The sequence below is a fragment of the Rhipicephalus sanguineus genome, chromosome 1 (assembly GCF_013339695.2).
Source record: "Rhipicephalus sanguineus isolate Rsan-2018 chromosome 1, BIME_Rsan_1.4, whole genome shotgun sequence".
NCBI lineage: Eukaryota > Metazoa > Arthropoda > Arachnida > Ixodida > Ixodidae > Rhipicephalus > Rhipicephalus sanguineus.
Window position 1 is genome coordinate 69990577 of NC_051176.1, and position 17313 is coordinate 70007889.

At 46.8% G+C, this 17313-nt stretch overlaps 1 protein-coding gene across 1 annotated transcript; it reads left to right on the forward strand.

Annotated features, from left to right (window-relative positions):
- Window positions 1-1141: 1141 nt before the first annotated feature.
- Window positions 1142-1942, forward strand: LOC119396700 (uncharacterized). The gene is made up of 2 exons (XM_037664040.1): window positions 1142-1509; window positions 1585-1942. Exons 1-2 carry the CDS (start codon window positions 1142-1144, stop codon window positions 1940-1942), a joined length of 726 nt encoding a protein of 241 aa, XP_037519968.1.
- Window positions 1943-17313: the final 15371 nt, after the last annotated feature.

Below are 17313 nucleotides of genomic sequence, written 5' to 3' on the forward strand. Positions count from 1 at the left end.
AAGACACGACAAACGTCATATCGATAATAGTGGTTGCGCATGCGTGAGCCAACCATCGATTAACCTGCATAAAGAAGAAATCGAGTGTCTGAATAGGTATCTATCACGTAGACCACCACGCGCGCCGGATTGATAGGTTTGCCTATTGCTTGGGCATGCGCGGATAAGTTTGCGTGCTTTCTTTCCTTTCCGCAGTTGTGCGCCTTTTCAGTTGTTAGTACGGCATTTGTGATGTCTTTACTTCTCTCTTGTGTCCGTCTTTGCACGCTCTGTTTCTTCAACATGAATGCTCACCAACTAGCTAAGCCCTCTGTTATTTTAAACTGTCAACAAGGTTTTATATTTTGACCATATTCAAATAACTAAATGTCCACCCTTGCAATGCATTAATAATATCGCCGCCGTGTATTTAGATTTAGGTGCACGTTAAAGAACCCCAGGTGGTCGAAATTTCCGGAGCCCTCCACTACGGCGTCACTCATAATCATATCGTGGTTTTGGGACGTAAAACCCCAGATATTATAATATATTAATAATATCGCCGGACGTTGACCCTTGGACATGGTGGCGCCTAATATAGGCGAGATGTAACGAGATTGCCTGCATGATGCGCATGGGCAGAGCTCCCTTAAGGGTTGAGTCGCGCGAACGAGACAGAGACAAAAAGAAGAGACGACAACACACTGACGAACTTCATTCGTGCGCGAGCGCCGTCTGCTTCAGTGTTTGCTTAGAGATGCATACGAACCATCAGACTTATCTGTGCAAATAAACGCTCAGAAAAGGAGGTGTGACGCTGGTCGTCGCGTTGCTGGTTTCGTTGATTGTCGCCTATATTAGAAACTACCGTATCCTGTGGTTGTAACAGCCTCACAAAACCGCATACCTACGCGTCGTGCCAGTCAATCTACGGCAAGAGATTTGAGAGGCATATCACGACGAGCTGACTGCAGGGCATCTGGAGTTCACTCGAACTATGCGACGAATCCAAGAAAAATAATATTGGCCTACCCTGAACATGGACATCGCGCGCTACGTGAGAAGCTGCCGGGATTGTCAACGTCGGAAAACACCACCTACAAGGCCCGCCGGCCTCCTGCAACCATTCGAACCACTGGAGAAACCATTCCAGAAAGTAGGGATGGATCTGCTTGGCCCCTTTCCGACGTCGACGTACGGGAACAAGTGGATAGCGGTGGCAACAGACTACCTGACACGCTACGCCGAGACAACGCCATTACCGTCCGGCAGTGCAACCGAGGTCGCTAGCTTCCTCGTGAACATCGTGCTCCGTCATGACGCACCCGAGGTCCTTATCACCGACAGAGGTACGATATTCAATGCAGACCTCACGCAGCAGATCCTACGCTTGAGCCACACTATGCATCGTCGAACCACGGCCTACCACCCGCAGACAAACGGCCTCACAGAGCGTTTGAAGAAGACACTCGCCGACATGCTCGCTATGTACGCCGACGTCGAGCACAAGACTTCTGACGAAATTCTCCCGTACGTTACGCTCGCGTACAAAACCGCACCACAGGAGTAAATAAAGGTGACACCTTTCGAGCCTGTCTTCGGCAGCCCTGTAGCGACCATACTGGATGCGATGCTGCCGCACGTCGCCCACGAGAGCATCCACGCTGACGTCGCCGGCTTCCTTCAACGCGCCGAGGAAGTCCGCCAGCTCGCTCGAACGCGCGTCAAAGAGCAGCAGCACACTGACGCCCGATTCTACAACCTCCGACGACGACACCTAGAGTACGCACCCGGTGATAGCGTTATGGTTTGGACACTGATTGGCCGCCGGGGGCTGACGGAGAAGCTCCTGCGCTACAAGATAACCCGACGACTCGGGCCACTAGTCCACGAAATTGTCCCTGATGGTGTCACACAATCGCAAGTCCGCGCCGTACGCCTCAAGAAGTTCTTTGAACGTTAGCGGACTAAGAGACATTGTCATGTCCCAGATCTTGTTGCATACTAGTTGCAATTTGTTCCATTTAGTCGATATGGTTGCACTTTCTTGGTCTGTTTGTAGTGTTTTTTTTAGCATCGAGACGATGCTCTTTTTCACGGAGGGGCAATTTCATCTGCATTTAAAGGAAGTGAGACTGGAATGTCTCATCGGCTTCTTTAACCGCTTGAACACCGTTCTTCGGTAATCAAAAGTCGTAAGCATGGTTTCTTTATCATAAATCAAGCGCGTTTTAACATGAGTACTTAACACATAAATGGAGTAGGCCATCGCGCTTTGAACCAATATTGAGTAAGATTTCAACGTTACGACTGCGTATCCTCCGTACGAGAGTTAAGAGGGAGAATTGTTTGTGCGCCACGGGCAGAATTGCGAGTCATTATTGCCTCTCGTATCTCTCGCCGCAACGCTCACCTCACAGGCATGCCCGAAGAGCATTTCTGGAGTTGCACGAGCGGTGTAGTACAGGTCTTTTCCGCAGAGTTCCTGCAGGGCCGCCATCGTTGGACCCAAGACAGCATGTTTGAAGCTGAAATAATGGTACAAACAAAAAGAACAATATGTGACAAACCATTGCGGCGTTGAACAATTGCTTCGCAACATTATGCGGAAAAAAAAACTATCTCGCCTGATGGCTGTAGCGCTGCGAACCTCTGCCCTGCAATCACAAACAAAAGCTTCTATGTCAGCTATGCTTGAACCACCGGGCCAGAAAAATATCGATCTTCAAGAAGGGGCGAACATGGAGGCCAGCCGAAAGCCATAAAATGTAACAATTTTTTCTGATATTTACATTAACATTACCTGTGATACTTGGTTTTCTTCAATTTTTGATGTGTTTTTGAAATACGTGAAAATTAGTAGCATTTAATTTTCTCCATATTTCATGCCCTCGCACCTCGCTCGCATGTCGTGCGCGCGCATGCGTAGGTGGCCTTAGGAGGGAAAGTTCCCTTGACGATTTGATGGTTTTCTTTAGATCTTTAGTGCATTCAGTGGCTTCCGCGCGCTGCGCCGGCGGCGCCGACTCCTCGATATTTGCGCGAGCTTTCCAAGCCGCGACAAAGGAGAGTGCTTTGGAGATTTCGATCAGTGCTTCTTCAGGATGGGACGAAAATGTTTCGTGCCGAACTGCAGCAGTGGGTACGCGTCCTACAAGGAGAAGGTAATTACCTTCCAAGTTCCTAGTTACCCAGTGAGGTTGGAAGCGTGGGTTCGCGCCACACCAAGAAAAGATCGACAGCTGACGCCTAGTGACTACGTTCGCGAGAAGCACTTTTCGGACAGTGACATATAAAGGCGGCACCATTATGGCGAGCTTGGTGGCCAAGTTCTCCTTGACAAACCGAAACGGCCAGTGTTGTTACGGCATGCCGTGCCTTCAATTTTCCGCGCTGTCCCAGCTACTTGTCTGCTGTTCTCAAAAAAAGACAACGTGAAATTTCGACCCACATGGGGTTTTGTAGCGTGCACCTAAATGTAAGCACACGGGCCTTTAGCATTTCGCCTCAATCTAAATGCAGCCGCCGCAGAAACCTGAATCTGCATTGATGGTGTAGGGCAAGTCCCATCATTCGTTGAAATAAGTTATACCTTACTTATTGAGTTCACGTTATCAAAATTATAGATTTCGCGTTGTACAAAATATATCACGCTGGTAATTTTCCTGTATGTGACGTCACTTTTCTCGTTAATTTACCGAAAAAACTTGGAGTGCGCTTGAGCTTCGCCTTTAAGAGTAGAACGCGATAGCGTAATCGGGCCCCATGCGCATAGCCTTCTCAATTGCTAGCCTCACAGACGCCGACACCGGTATTTCTGCGAAACGAGCTCTTTAACGCTGTCGCGTTAAAATTTGGAGCCGGCGAGGACGTACAAAACACATCCATTCGGGCGTGAAGCGCGAACGGCGAATCGGCGAAGAATGGCCTTGAACCGACGAGCTTCGTCGGAGAGCGCGGTGAGAGGGACGCGCGCATTTTGCCTTCTCCGCTAGCGGGCTCTCACGACAGAGGGCGCGTGAGCGCTTTTCCCGATTCCGTGACTTTATTAGGACGCCCGAGTGAGCGCTGTATCGCCTCCTCAAGAATTCTTGCTCCGTGGTCTGAGGACTCCGAAGGCTACGGCGACGGAAAATATGCACCTGTACTCTCGATATAATTGTTATCGCTGTAAAATAAATCGCCACTAGCGCAAATTGTCAGCGCAACAATTAGGGAAGTTCTGAGATACCGATATAAAAAAGGAAGTCGACTATGCAACAATAAGACGACACCCATTGCAATTCAAACATAACCATTTACGCATATTGAGCGAGCCGCCGGAGCGTGAGCTCGTGCGCGCAAGTCTCGAAAAGTTAAGACACTTGTCGAGGTAGGACTCTTTAGCTGTGGACCAAACCGAGGGATAGCAGTCCTGTACATACTTCACATCTTGAAGCTTTCAGTTCAATAAACAATATAAAAATGCTGGAGTTTTTAGGTCCTAACCTCCCCATATGATTATGAGAGACGCTGCAGTGGAGGACTACGGGTTCTTTACCACCTGGACATTTTTAAGTGCACCTCAATTTACGCACACGGGCCTCTAGCCTTTTGCCTCCATGAAAATGCGGACACCGCGGCCGGGATTCGACCCCGCGACCTTCGTGCCAGCAGTCAAGCACCATGACCTCTAGACCACAGCGGCGGGCGGCGGCTAATTCAATAATTACGAAGCCATGCCTGAAGACATATAAAGGTCACTTGGCGCGTACAGAACTGTTCTTCACGGGCAAGCTTAAGTGTGATGTTAAAAGCAATGACACATACACATTAGGAAGTATTGTCGTGGTGGGCTCAGTACGAGAGAATCGACCGACAAAGGTGTTTTCTGTTTGAAAATGGACGCATGCGGTAATGTCGTTGCTACCTCACATGCCAGGAAAAAAAGCAAACAATACAGTGGACCGTCACTACAGTCTCGAATAGCAATAGTTCACTTTTTCGGTGTCTATTTTTAATTTAGAATGGAAAAGCAAGATTTAGTCCGATTACTGGAAATCTTCTCGCTACGGAAAAATTTGCGAATACCTATTTACCTCTATACCTCACTGCTTGTTGATGCGTACCGCGTGACAACACTGAGAAAGAGAGCAAGCCATTATCGGCTGTGTTATCAGGAAATTGTGAAATTCGTGCAGCATGCGGGGCATCAGTGGTTCGCTGACATGTCTGCAAGAGCATCAAATTGAAATCAAATTACAAATAGGTGTTTGATCAAATTGCCATCGTTTTCACATTGCAGTAGAAAAGTGCTCCAGATCCCTACGAAATCTGTATTCTCAACTTCGTCGATAAGACTACTGATGATAAGGGAAGCAAGTACAGTGAATGCGGTAATTTGATCTTCCGCGTCGACCTGCTTTTTTATCCGTAATAACAAAACCGAATGGGTTATATTAAACGGAACTAAGTATGGACACCCTCAACCTTTCGCTTTTGATATAGAAGTTTCGATACCACAGGCACACCGATTTGCATTCAGGTTGGCAAGCTTATTTACATTGCCTGAGGTCGTACGGCTGAACGTCGCCGTTCTGTGCGTTCAGAAAGGCGCAATGATGACCTACACAAGAATTATGTCAAATATACGCAAGTTTCAGATATTAACGCAAAGTTATATTTTCTCACATTTAGCGTAAAACACAGAACTATTGCCAAGGGCATTAGCCATCGCCGAGGGGTTGCCTTTATATACGGAAATAGACATGTTGGTTGGTTCCGCACTGTATAAACCATTTAAGGGGAAATTATTTCAGATGGCCTTCTGATGGGGGAGGGTGACTGCAGATCGAGATGAAAAACTCATAATGTATTAACGGTTCACGGCGCGAGAAATATGAATAGAAACAACTGCATATTGTCAAGAACACACTGGAGGTGGCTTTAAAAAATAAAATTATTAATTTTCAGCGCATATACTTCAAAGTTTAAAGCAGCGCCCAAGTCGATGTGACACTTCAAGGAAAGCGAAGAGGAGACAGTTTCCGTGAGACATCGTGCTAGGGCATGCCATTAGATTATGCGGATTGTATTATTATAACACTATATTCTTATGAATATCTGGACACGTGGCTGTTAATGCTTTACCTGTATCACGTGGCTCATCACAAGTGATGAGTTACATAATCAGCCAAGTGGCACGAAGACGCCTTAATATTACGAAGGGCTGAAACGCCAGAATATAAATAGATTGGTCCATCGTTTCTGTGCGCACCAATTGTCTTGAATATACCCTTTATAGCAGAAATTAGCGCCCTTAATCTAGCGTAAAGCTCTAACCCTAAATGGGGCTCCTGCTAACATCAAAATTTCCCCATGAACAATTAGGTATAGAACATGAAATAATATACTAACCAACATCCTGCATAGCACTGCGCTTATGTTCTTAACTGCTGTCAAATTATATACACCTAGGGTCTGCAAAAGCCACTTATTCACAGGCGTTGTATTTTTTTCCCACAATATTGAAAACAGTGACAGTGGTCATTTCCGTGGGTAGCATGTATGCAGTGTTTCATCTAATCCAACAATCATTATCACGCTAAACTGTACCTGTTGATCAGGACGTGTTCGCCGTCCCTGTATGTGGCCGCTGGCTGAAACCCAACTGCTTGCACTGTACGAGGGGCGTGCGCAATCCCGAACTTCTGGCCGCACTGGTCCCTCTCGGAGAGGTCGCACGCTTGGTTTCGGCGCCGGCAGCAATCGAGTTTCTCCACCGGCTTCCGTGACTTGACCTCAGCGTCCCTCTTCACCAGGGCGCCTTCGTGGAGGGTGTTCCAGCTGGGTACGCACCCCGTCCTAAGAAGACGTCGGCCTGACTCTGACGCCAAAGATGCCTTATCGAATCTAGAGGGTGTCACGAAACTTGAAGCACCATGGTTTTTGGTACAGCTGAGTTCGTCGAGGTCCATCTCGGCTGCTGCACTGAGGAAGTTCCCAGCGATTTAGCGAAGTGCGCGCACCTGTTCAGTCAGAGCGTTCGAATGCGCGAGCGAACCTCACGAGGTGTTCGTGCGTTATAAAGTAAGATGATGGTGATAATGACGAAGATGATGACCCATTCGATTGTCCTCAATACCAACTCGGTGTTACTGTCCAACGGGACAGATTGGCCAAGAAGTACATCATAAGATGCGAAGCCGCTTTCGCGCTGGGCTGTGTCCGTAGTTCCATTGGCGACCGCCCACCTAGCGTAGCCATCTGAGCGCGCGCTCGCGCCAAGGAGAAGTCTTCTTCCTCTTGTTCTTCGACCGCCTTACTGATGATACGTGCAGAGCACTTTAGGGACCCGGGCTGCCGTATGCTGTCCTAGCTTGGCGTAACGCGGACAAAACCATGTGTGCTGGCACGCGCTGGCGCGTTCACGTCTGTGTAAGGGCTGGGTAAGATGCTGTGGCCTCTCCCCCTTACACTCTCTCAGGAATCATGTGATGGCGTCGGGGAACGAGATTCTGCAGACGCACGATGAACCCGCGTGGCGTGTTCCAACAAGAGTTTGGGACGAGTAACAGCAACTACAGTGAATTCATCGTGTGCCACACTTGCAAGGACGCGTTAACATCGGGCAAGGTGCCCGTGATGAACGGAACTTTAAGTCGACCCAAGCGCTGCTTCGTATCCCCACATGGTTCGAGAGAAAACAATATCTCGAGAGAAAACAAAGAAATAAATAGTGGAAAAAGTAAGCACACTCTGCCGTAAGGGGCAGAGAACTGAGCTATGAAATTATTTTGGTCTTTCCCTGTAGTAACATTGATTTAATCGTAGTAGACAAGGCAATATGCCAACCTAAAGAAAGAGGGGTGGGGGGGGGCGAGAAAAAAGAAAAAATGCTTTTTCTTAATTTTTTTGTCGAGCCTAGTGGAACACATGTCACCGCTCTGTTATAAAGGGGACGCTCACAGCATCCGTCCATTCATCCGGTGATGCGAAGGCGGCGACTCGGCTTTTGTCGTCTACTAGGCTCTTTCTCAAACACCAGCAATTTCGTTGTAGTTGACTCGCGTCGCACGGCGTTCCTCGACTACTAGCTGTATTTTCTTCTAATTATAGTTCCTTAGATGGCTGATAGCATTACAGGAGGCTAAGAAACGTTAACATTTAACATATCTTCTATATACAAAGAGCCATCGCGGTGAGGATCATGCCACCGAGTTCGTACCGTCACAGACGGGGCTGGATGGCGTTGAAATAGCTTACGTGGATGCGCGAACGTCCCGCCAAGCAAGTTAAAGAGAGTCTGCGCTGCTTTGGAAGCGAAGCGCGATCAATTTTACGGCTCATTCGCAAAAGTTAGCGTTGTGTAAACAGTCTTCAAAGTAAGTTCACGCTCCGCTCCCAATTGTAGTCACATACAAAAAACGTCTGCCGACAAAATAAATCTGATAACTTCATCGATCAGCGGGTTATTGCGGACAACTAGCGTAGATTGGGCGAATTTGAGGCACATTAAAACTTGTTACGCGTACTATCGGCTCCGAATGGAACGCCAGTAGTGGTGCGCGTGGTACAGTTCGCACCCTTATGATTAGAGATAGATAGGTTCATGCGGTTTGCCCCTCGTGAGCCTCATTCATGCTTTCGATCGCGCAGTGCTGTCTGATCGGGTGTGCGTGCCTGTCAATAGTGACGACAGGATTGCGCGCACTATACAGTTCCAAATGCCTGGGCAAGGGGCTCCGCTGTTCGTGTTTCATTTGACACCGATAGTGCAGCTTGGTAAACAGTATGAAAAATCGGCGAATGTGTCCAGTCAGAAGAGTAAGAGAGCTCTTTCCCGCCATTCTTTTGGCCCATTGGCCGGTTATTGCTATTCTTTACCGCGTTGTAACAAGACTGAATATCTTAAGGCGAAAGCCTTACATTCCTCATCAAACGCGAAAATTGACCGTCGGCATCCCGCGTCGGCAGTGTCAACACGAGTGATAGAAAAAATCATAACGTGATAACGTCCCCTTGTTACGTGGTCATGATATAAGAGACCGCCAAAATTTGTGACGTCATAACGTCACGTGACATAATGACGTACTCAAATGACATCGTCGCTTTGTATTGCCTCTGTGATCCGTGGGCCGAATACGGAGGCAATGCAGAGTTAGGTGCTGTGCAGAAAGCTTGAAATGCCTCCGATTTTCGAGGCAGTGCAAAACCACGGTACTCCCAGAAAACATTTGGAGAGGGCGGGGAACGAACAATACATCGACGAAGGAAAAAGAACATGGCTTTCGCCTTTGAGTCATCTTAGGCAAACAAGCAAACAATCTTACGCAAATGCATAAGGGACGCTGTGAGTTTTTATTAATGTGATCGCACCACGCGCTAACAGTAGACCGTTGAGAGTGATTTATACTATTTTATTCCAAATTCATCTTATTATGACTTTCCATTCGAAAGCTTTGTATTTCGTATATATCAGCTTCGTATATGAAAGCTTCGTACATATCAGCGTGAGACTGGATTGCAAGATGCGGCGCTTTTCTTGTGCTTGGAGCTTGCGAGGTGGCGGTCGATTTCCACCTTCGCAGTCAACGTTTCATGCTAGTAGAAAGCAAGGGCTTTTTTGTTGACTGAAACCCGCCTTCTGTACCTTAAATCAGCTTCCCATTTTGCCATATCTTTTAGTGATTACTCTCGCTCTCTTTCTACTCGTGTCGCATAGCCCAGTGTATCCTGCTCCATCTAGAATTTGCCAATTCACATGTAGTAAGTTCACACGGTGAACGAAGGAAGGGAAATTTGAAGGACTCGTTTTTCTTTGTTAGACATAATATTAACGGGAACTAACAGCGAATACTGCAAATTATCTGCAAGTTATCTTTTCACGCACTTTATTTCCTTCATATTTATCTCATAACGACTACGAATGGCATCTCTTTTCCTTGGCATTATTGTCTGTGAGTTCTCATTAACATTCACACGGTGAGGGCACAAAGCAAGCGTGAACTGTGCCGTTTTCTGCGTCCAGTAGAAAGTGAAATGGCACCTTGTTTCACAGAGCAGCGGTCACTCATGGCACCAGAGTTTATACGCTTATCTTTTCTAAACACCCAAGAAGGTGGTAGTGGTAACAACTTTATTAAAAATTCCGGCAAATTCGTGGCCTGGGTCTAGGCCACCCCTGAGGATGTTTTTGATTACAGTGGACCGTTTCAGCCGTAGCAACTAAAATCTGGCGTCACAAAATCTGAAGGCCAGCGCTTTTTTAAAAATGAAAACCAGAAAGTAGTTTTACGGTCTTTTTAGTTGTAAATGCGTCACTACTCTGTAACGCGTATTACTAGGCCACGTAACGCATCATTCCCCGAGGCTCACAAAAATCCCAATATTTAACCACAAAGACGTCACGTTCCCACTAGAGAGAAACAACCCTAGATCTAGGAATACATCTCCAGGGTTGGCATCACTGCGTTTGAAGTACATGTTGGTTTCTCTCGACATCGAACCCTTCAAAAGCATGGTACAGCAGATTTTACAAGCATACGTCGCCTAGAAAGAGCAGTTTCAGCGCTTCAGAATAGTATCAGCAGAGCAGTTTCAGCAATCAAGCACTAGTCAGGCAAAACGCCTAGTCATCTCACCCTTTCATATGTGGAACGTTTATTCCTCACGTGTGATCAATGGATGCTTTTCTGTTTCATTAATGCAGTGAAAAGGAGTGAAGATAAGGAAAACTTTTAACACGAAAGTGTTTTATGCAAGGGTCCACCTACACATCAGTGGCGCAATTTTTGTCCGGTATGCACACGAAGAGATGCCAGAATAAAACCAGAAGAATAATGGCGTCTTCAGCTGGTCGTTTTGGAGCGCTCTAGCGCGCTCTCGCAGACGGCATCGCGTTCGGCTGGTCGAAAGGGAGGGCACGCCTCGCATTCGGCTGCTTCTTTTCGATTGCTCTTCTCTCTCGTCAAGCGGTCTCAGCTGCTGCGAGCCCTTTTGACGGAGCAGTGCGAGCGCTTCCGGTCACGTGACTGCACAGAGCGGTAGTCCTCACGTGATCACACACGTGATCACATGACGAATTATGGCGTAGTGGTCATTTAGCAAGTGTACTTGCAGTAGACATTCTAGGATAGCTTGAAACGGCCAATGTTACGCGCACAGTCCTTCGTTTCCCTACGGCACGTTTGAGGCATGCACCGGGAACCGAAGCCAGGCTAACAATTGAGAAGGCGGTGCGCACGGGGCCCGCTTAAGCTATCGCGTTCTACTCTTGAAAGCGAAGCTCAAGCGTCCTCCAAGTTTTTTCTCTTGGTTCCTGGGACGGTCCGTGGCATTTTGTTATTGGCTGCGTCTGTTTAAGTTCATTCCTGCTTCTGTACTAGATGTTCTTGCAAATTACTTCGACGCCTCAAAAGTTAGGGTGTTGTCCGTCCCGAGCGAGCAGAATAATGAGTTTCCGCGTGGTGGATGACATCAACGCTTTGCGGCCGTGTTCGATGTCCAGAGGAAATTCGTTAACTATACGTTAATTAACTTTACGTTACGTTTACGTTTACGTTAGGAATTTACAACCAACCATTGTCAACTGGTGCTTTCTTCTGACAAGCGTAATTCAGCAATAAGACGGTTAAAGACTTCCGCCATAAAAGAAAATCAGGAATCCGGTATGTTGTGCAAGCATGTTCATTAAATCAATTTTGGGCATAGCTCCGCCAAATCGAAACTCGAACCTTCACCACATTTACTGCATCGTTTATCGTCATTCCAACCACACCCCAATATTAAAACAGCCACGTAAACATTCATTTAGAAAAGTGAAATTAGTCGTCGCAAAGCGTTCTCGGAAGTTTCATAAAATGAATCTTACCCCTCCACCTTCTGTTCCTGATATCATGCTTGTATATGTCGTAACGTGGCGTTTTGCTGAAATATAGGGCAAGCGGACACCCTCTTCCTGTGTATGCGGATATAAAGCAATTACAGGTACTTGCTCAGCAAGGCTACCTCGTGCACTCGATAAATTATTCACGGTCTGCGAAATAAGTACAAGCGCACATCTAAAATTGCGCACGGCCTCTCCATGCAGCAGTCTCAGTGAGAGACCACGCAGACCTCATGAATAACACATCGATTAGACAAAATGTTGTTATTTATTTCATATAGATAGAAAAATAAGTAAAAGAATACAAAAAGCAGAAGTTCTGCAACGAGAATAGGATCACGGTATAACATATAAAAGAATTGCCGTGGCGTTGGCGCTGCCCGGCAGTAGCACGAGCACGCCAAGGCCATACGACTCCAAGACGGAGGAGGCCTCGGCAGTCTCCAAACCACTGCCAGCTGTGCGAGCTTAAGGAGGCGCATCGCCGGGGTCTCGGAGTCGTTGAGAGAGTCGACCCCTGTTACCAGTGCGGCCTCTCAGCAACAGCTCGTAGAAGGCGTCTTGGGGAGCGTGTAGTCCATAGCTACCGCCATGGAAGACGACGCTCAGCTCAGGACCTTGTAGACTCAGAGACGGCCGACGGGGTGGCTTCAACGACGTCACCTCCCAATGAATGCGCTCACCCAGTACGTCTCTTTCGCTGTCGCCGTCACCGCTGTGCTCATACAGGTGTATGTTTCGGAAGACATCAGTCACGACACAGGCCCACCCACTCGCATGTCCTCCGGCTGGTCGTGGCGTTGTCTGCAGCTCCATCAAGCCCTGTTGGCTTCGACAGCGTTGTCGAGCTCCTTTCCTTTGCTGACGTCTGCGCGGCCCAGAGGAGGGAGCAAACGGCGCCACTAGTCCACCTCTCGCGTCGAGACGAAACAAGAGGAGTTTTCGCCTGGAGTCGCCGTACCGAAGAGCGTGTGCAACTGAAGGCCTGTTGGCCTGCCTTGCGTACAGACTCTCTCCCGTCATAGCTCGCCGACTTGTGCTCAAATTGCTTCTTGCAGGACGTTATCGCCGCCCACATCTTTTGGTGTTGAGAAGAAGAAGCTTCCAGGCACGCGCTGTGGTTCCGTCGTCATCGGCTTCTGTATCTCACATAGGGGCATAAGCTGTCGAAGAAATAGAAGAAAAATAAAGAAGCACGAGAAAAATAATCGTTAGAAGTTCGAAAATACACGAAGCTTTTAATAATAAAATTGGCAGCCAGTCGCGTTCACATCCTTTGTTATTCCTTCCAGTAAGCACTGGCTTCAGTTTCATGTATTATAGGTAGTCAGTGTACAAACCTTGAATAAGCGCTTAATATATGCATTTGTGAGTATAATCTACTTGGGATGATTGATGGAGTATAGACTGGCTATTAGGACTTGTCTAACAACGAGTAACATCTCTCTCATAATAAAATAAAAAATAGTTCGAGTAGTTATTTGACTCCAAATGTAAACGCTGCCATGGCGACAGATACCTCACCGGCTAAAGAACATATATTTATATATGTAAACGTCCAGGAATCCTAATGTATTCCCAGGAATGGGCTGAATTGTTTCAGCTGAAAGGCTCATCTCGGACAGCAATACTTTGCATATTTTTTTAAGCTCCCCCTTGCCATCAGAGGGGAACTTCAAAACTTATTTTCTTCCTAAAAAGCAATAGCGCATATGTAAAACTTGCGATATAAAAGAACCACTTATTTTGTTTCGATGGAGGTATAAATCTGATTTTTAATAGGAGCACCACGTGGTCTAATTTGCGTCTCAATGTAGACCAAAATGGTGATTTCCTCAAGTTTGTGATTTTTTTCTCGTAAGCTTAAAAAGCATCAGGGGTCTGAATATATTTTAAGGCAAAATATACCTTCGGCAAAGTAATTATTCATTACTCAGATATTCATACATAGTGCAATATTAAAACATAAAATCGTCGTCCGTCGTCCATTTGCTTGAGCGCAAGAGAGGGCGCCACCGCCTCAACGCTCGCTGTGTGGTTCAACGTTCAACGCTCTTCCTGCGATGAACGCTGAACTACTAGCTCGCAAGGAACGAGAACGCGCCTTCGCCCGCGAGAGACAACGCCGACACAGGCAGCGTCTGCTGACGAGTCTTTTTATTAAAAAAAAACCACCTGCTCGCGCTGAACAACCGTTCACCGGCAAGCCAGTATACATATATGCACTGGATGTTGGCCTGCAATGTAGTGCCGGTGGGAGTTTTCTCTTGAGCGTAGTTAAACAATAAAGATTCGCAGCGTGCACGTTAACTAAAAGCGGATTGCGGGTCTCTGTGTCTAATCTTTCTTCTGTCTCTCATTGCCATTAGCAGTGATTTGCTTTGGGAAACACCGGCGCACACTGCATGCTTCGCCCCTCCGCAGGTTTCACGTTAGTGGAGCTGACACACCCTTCCCTACATGCTTCGCCCGTCCCCAGTTTTTTCTGCCTGCTGGTGTCACGTAGCATGATGCGGTTCTTACCATCGGCAAGTTATCTTTTCGTCCACTTTAATTTCTCCGCATTTATATCACAACTGCTACAAATAACACCCCCTACACTTTCCTTGGTTTGATTGTGGGTTAGTTCTCAATAATGTTTTGTTTAACAAATCAAAACGATTCCTTAAAATTTCCCTTATTTCATTCTTTCCTAGCGGGTATGCACCACAGAAATTGGGCATGCCCCACTACTCACCTCTGCTACACTAAAAATGAAGACAGTCCATAGATAGCATATCGGTTATTGCCGGCAAAATGCGGGCTTTGAGGGTGAGTAACGGCTACAAGTACCACACATTTCCTGGCACTTTGCCCAAGCTCAATGAAATTGAAGAACGACTCATTTCTCCTCGCCTTCCCTTAATGTGTATACGTACACCTCACGGCACTGGATAATATGGCAGACGGGCTCAATTTGTGAATGTACCCGTAGAAGTACACTGCGAGCTGCCATGCAAGGGACATTTCCGACGACATTGCAAAAAGAAACCGCGAAACCACTTTTGCTTGTACAAACCGATGTTCGAAATGATTTGGCTTCGAAATGATTTTGAATACTTAAGAAGTTTAGTACAGCTTAGCACTGCGACGAAGAACGCTTCACTGTTTTATCGGCCTTCCCGACGTTAATTCAGTGAAGCCACCCATGATCTTTCGGATAAGAAAAATGTATTTCGGCGGTTTCAACATAGCGAATACCGACCAATAGGGAGAACATCTAACTCATTTTGGTTTTCTTATTCATTCGATTCCGAAGAATTCTGCATTAGAAAACTAAAATCTACAGAAACAAGTACAGACTTCTTTACAAGTCTTTACATATAGGGTAGATGGATATACGTAGTCACTTCAGGTATTATAGACAATGCTTCTCGCCTAGATGTGAAAAACGCAGTCATTCCTATGAAAGGTGGGTGCTTCGGACACTCGAAACATGCTCATGAAACTAAACAGACGTGACATTCGAAAATCTTTATTATCAGAACTCGCACAATTTGCATTAGTAAAAAGACAGCGCATAAATATGAAAAGCTAGAAAATAAATCACGGCCGGCTGAAGCAGAACGGTCCTTGTCGACAATCATGCCACATTGCTTCCGAAAAAGGGAATGCCCGTCCTTCTGCTACCTGATCGTGACAGTCGATGGTAGTAGCCAGCAGACTGTGCCAGCAGCAATTTCTCGACCACGCGTGACCAGGCAACTTGCATGCACGCAAACCGTGCCTGCAGCCGTCTAGTCATAGCACGGTACCCCGCTAGTCCGTTCTGCCAATATGCAGCTGGTATCAACGGCAACGACGACTGCTTGAGCAGCTCATCAGGTGCAATGGAACATAGCAGGCGCCAGCTAGCACCGCCGAAAAAGTGGCAACCTTCATCGGCGGCCCCGGGAATCCGCTGCATCCGCTGACTGTTCACACTGCTGCGATCCATTGTAGGCCGCTGGAGCTTCCTGTCGCCGATGGGTGGCGTTAAAGGTCATGACCACCGTATTGCTGCATACGGAAGCGGTCGCTGCCTGCCAAAGCAAAAAAAAAAGAAGTTGCTAATTTGTGGTGGGGGCATCAGTGCATGATAATACAATAGGTAACTGGTTAACTGACTGAATCACGCAGAAAACTGTAAAAAATTATGCGGCTTCACGTGCGCAAACGACGCTTTGATTATGAGCACATCATGCTGGGAGGCTCAGTATTAACTTTGACTATATCTTTTTAACCCGCGCCTAACCGTGAGTCGGCAGTTTTTGTTTTCTTTTGGTTTCGAACCCATAAAAATTGGTCCGCCATGGCGTTAATTAAACTGAAGCCCTCTAACTTCGCATGGAAGCGCCATAGCTACTATGCTACCAGGGTACCCGAAAAATGTGCAAAAAGGCGAAACAACATTGCGGATATTGCATCAGCTTGAATTCACGAGCATTACGATATAACCTGAGTTCGTTGAAGAAATGCAAGTTGAATGCAATCTGTTGGTTCGAGAACTGAATAGATGAAATAGCTCATGTAATAGCTCATTTTTAATTGCAGCGCCACGAATAGTAGTGATTACACGGATCATATATACTAACACCATGTTAATATATTTTGAACATATTGGGAATAACTGAATGTACACCCAAGCAATGTTTTAATAATATCGCGCGCACGTTGACCCCTGGACGTAGTAGTGCCTGATATAGGCGAGATATAACGAGATTTCCTGCATGATGCGCAAGTGCAGAGAGCCCATTGGGGCGCGAGCGCCGTCTGCTGCAGTGTTTGCGTCGAGATGCATACGGACTATCAGCGTTATATGCGCGAATATACGTACAGAAAGCAGTTGTGACGCTGATCGTCGCGTTGCTGATTTCGTTGCTTGTCGCCGATATTAAAAAGTACCGTATCCTACGGTCGACGCTACTGCGATATTATTAAAAATTGCAAGGGTGTGCATATCGATACATAAGTGGGCATTTGTGGTTATTGTCTCACCTCTTCATCCCTCACAACGTTAAAAATCTGTTCAACATTATTTTTTTTAAATATGGAAGAAGCAGTTATGCATGCCAGCACCAGCACTGAACACAGACTTTTGCGTGTACAGGACAGTTTTCACTAACACACGTTCCCATTTCACGTCAACAAAATGACAGCTCCATCGTTACGAGATGAAAATATTCTTGAACAGGGACTCATGTTGCCGGAGCCAACTTTTGGACAAGTGCACTTGTCTTGCTACCTTGCTGTCTTGTCGAAGACAATTGCACTTGTGGAAACGTTGGCTGCAGTGACATTCCCAGTTCAAGAACCTCTTCATCTCTTCATGCCTCCATCTTCGCCCGAACTTATGTCTCGTTTGAGCGGGACCTTCGGGCATACGTGTTCAGTTCCGTACCGTGTCCGAAACTGGGCAAGGTTCAATATTGCTATTGATGATGTGGAAT

Excerpts from the sequence above, each read along its gene's own strand:
- LOC119396700 (XM_037664040.1), top strand. The coding sequence starts at position 1,142 with ATGGATCTGCTTGGCCCCTTTCCGACGTCGACGTACGGGAACAAGTGG. Across the intron at positions 1,510-1,584 it reads ACTTCTGACGAAATTCTCCC|CCCTGTAGCGACCATACTGG; the intron begins GTACGTTACGCT and ends TGTCTTCGGCAG.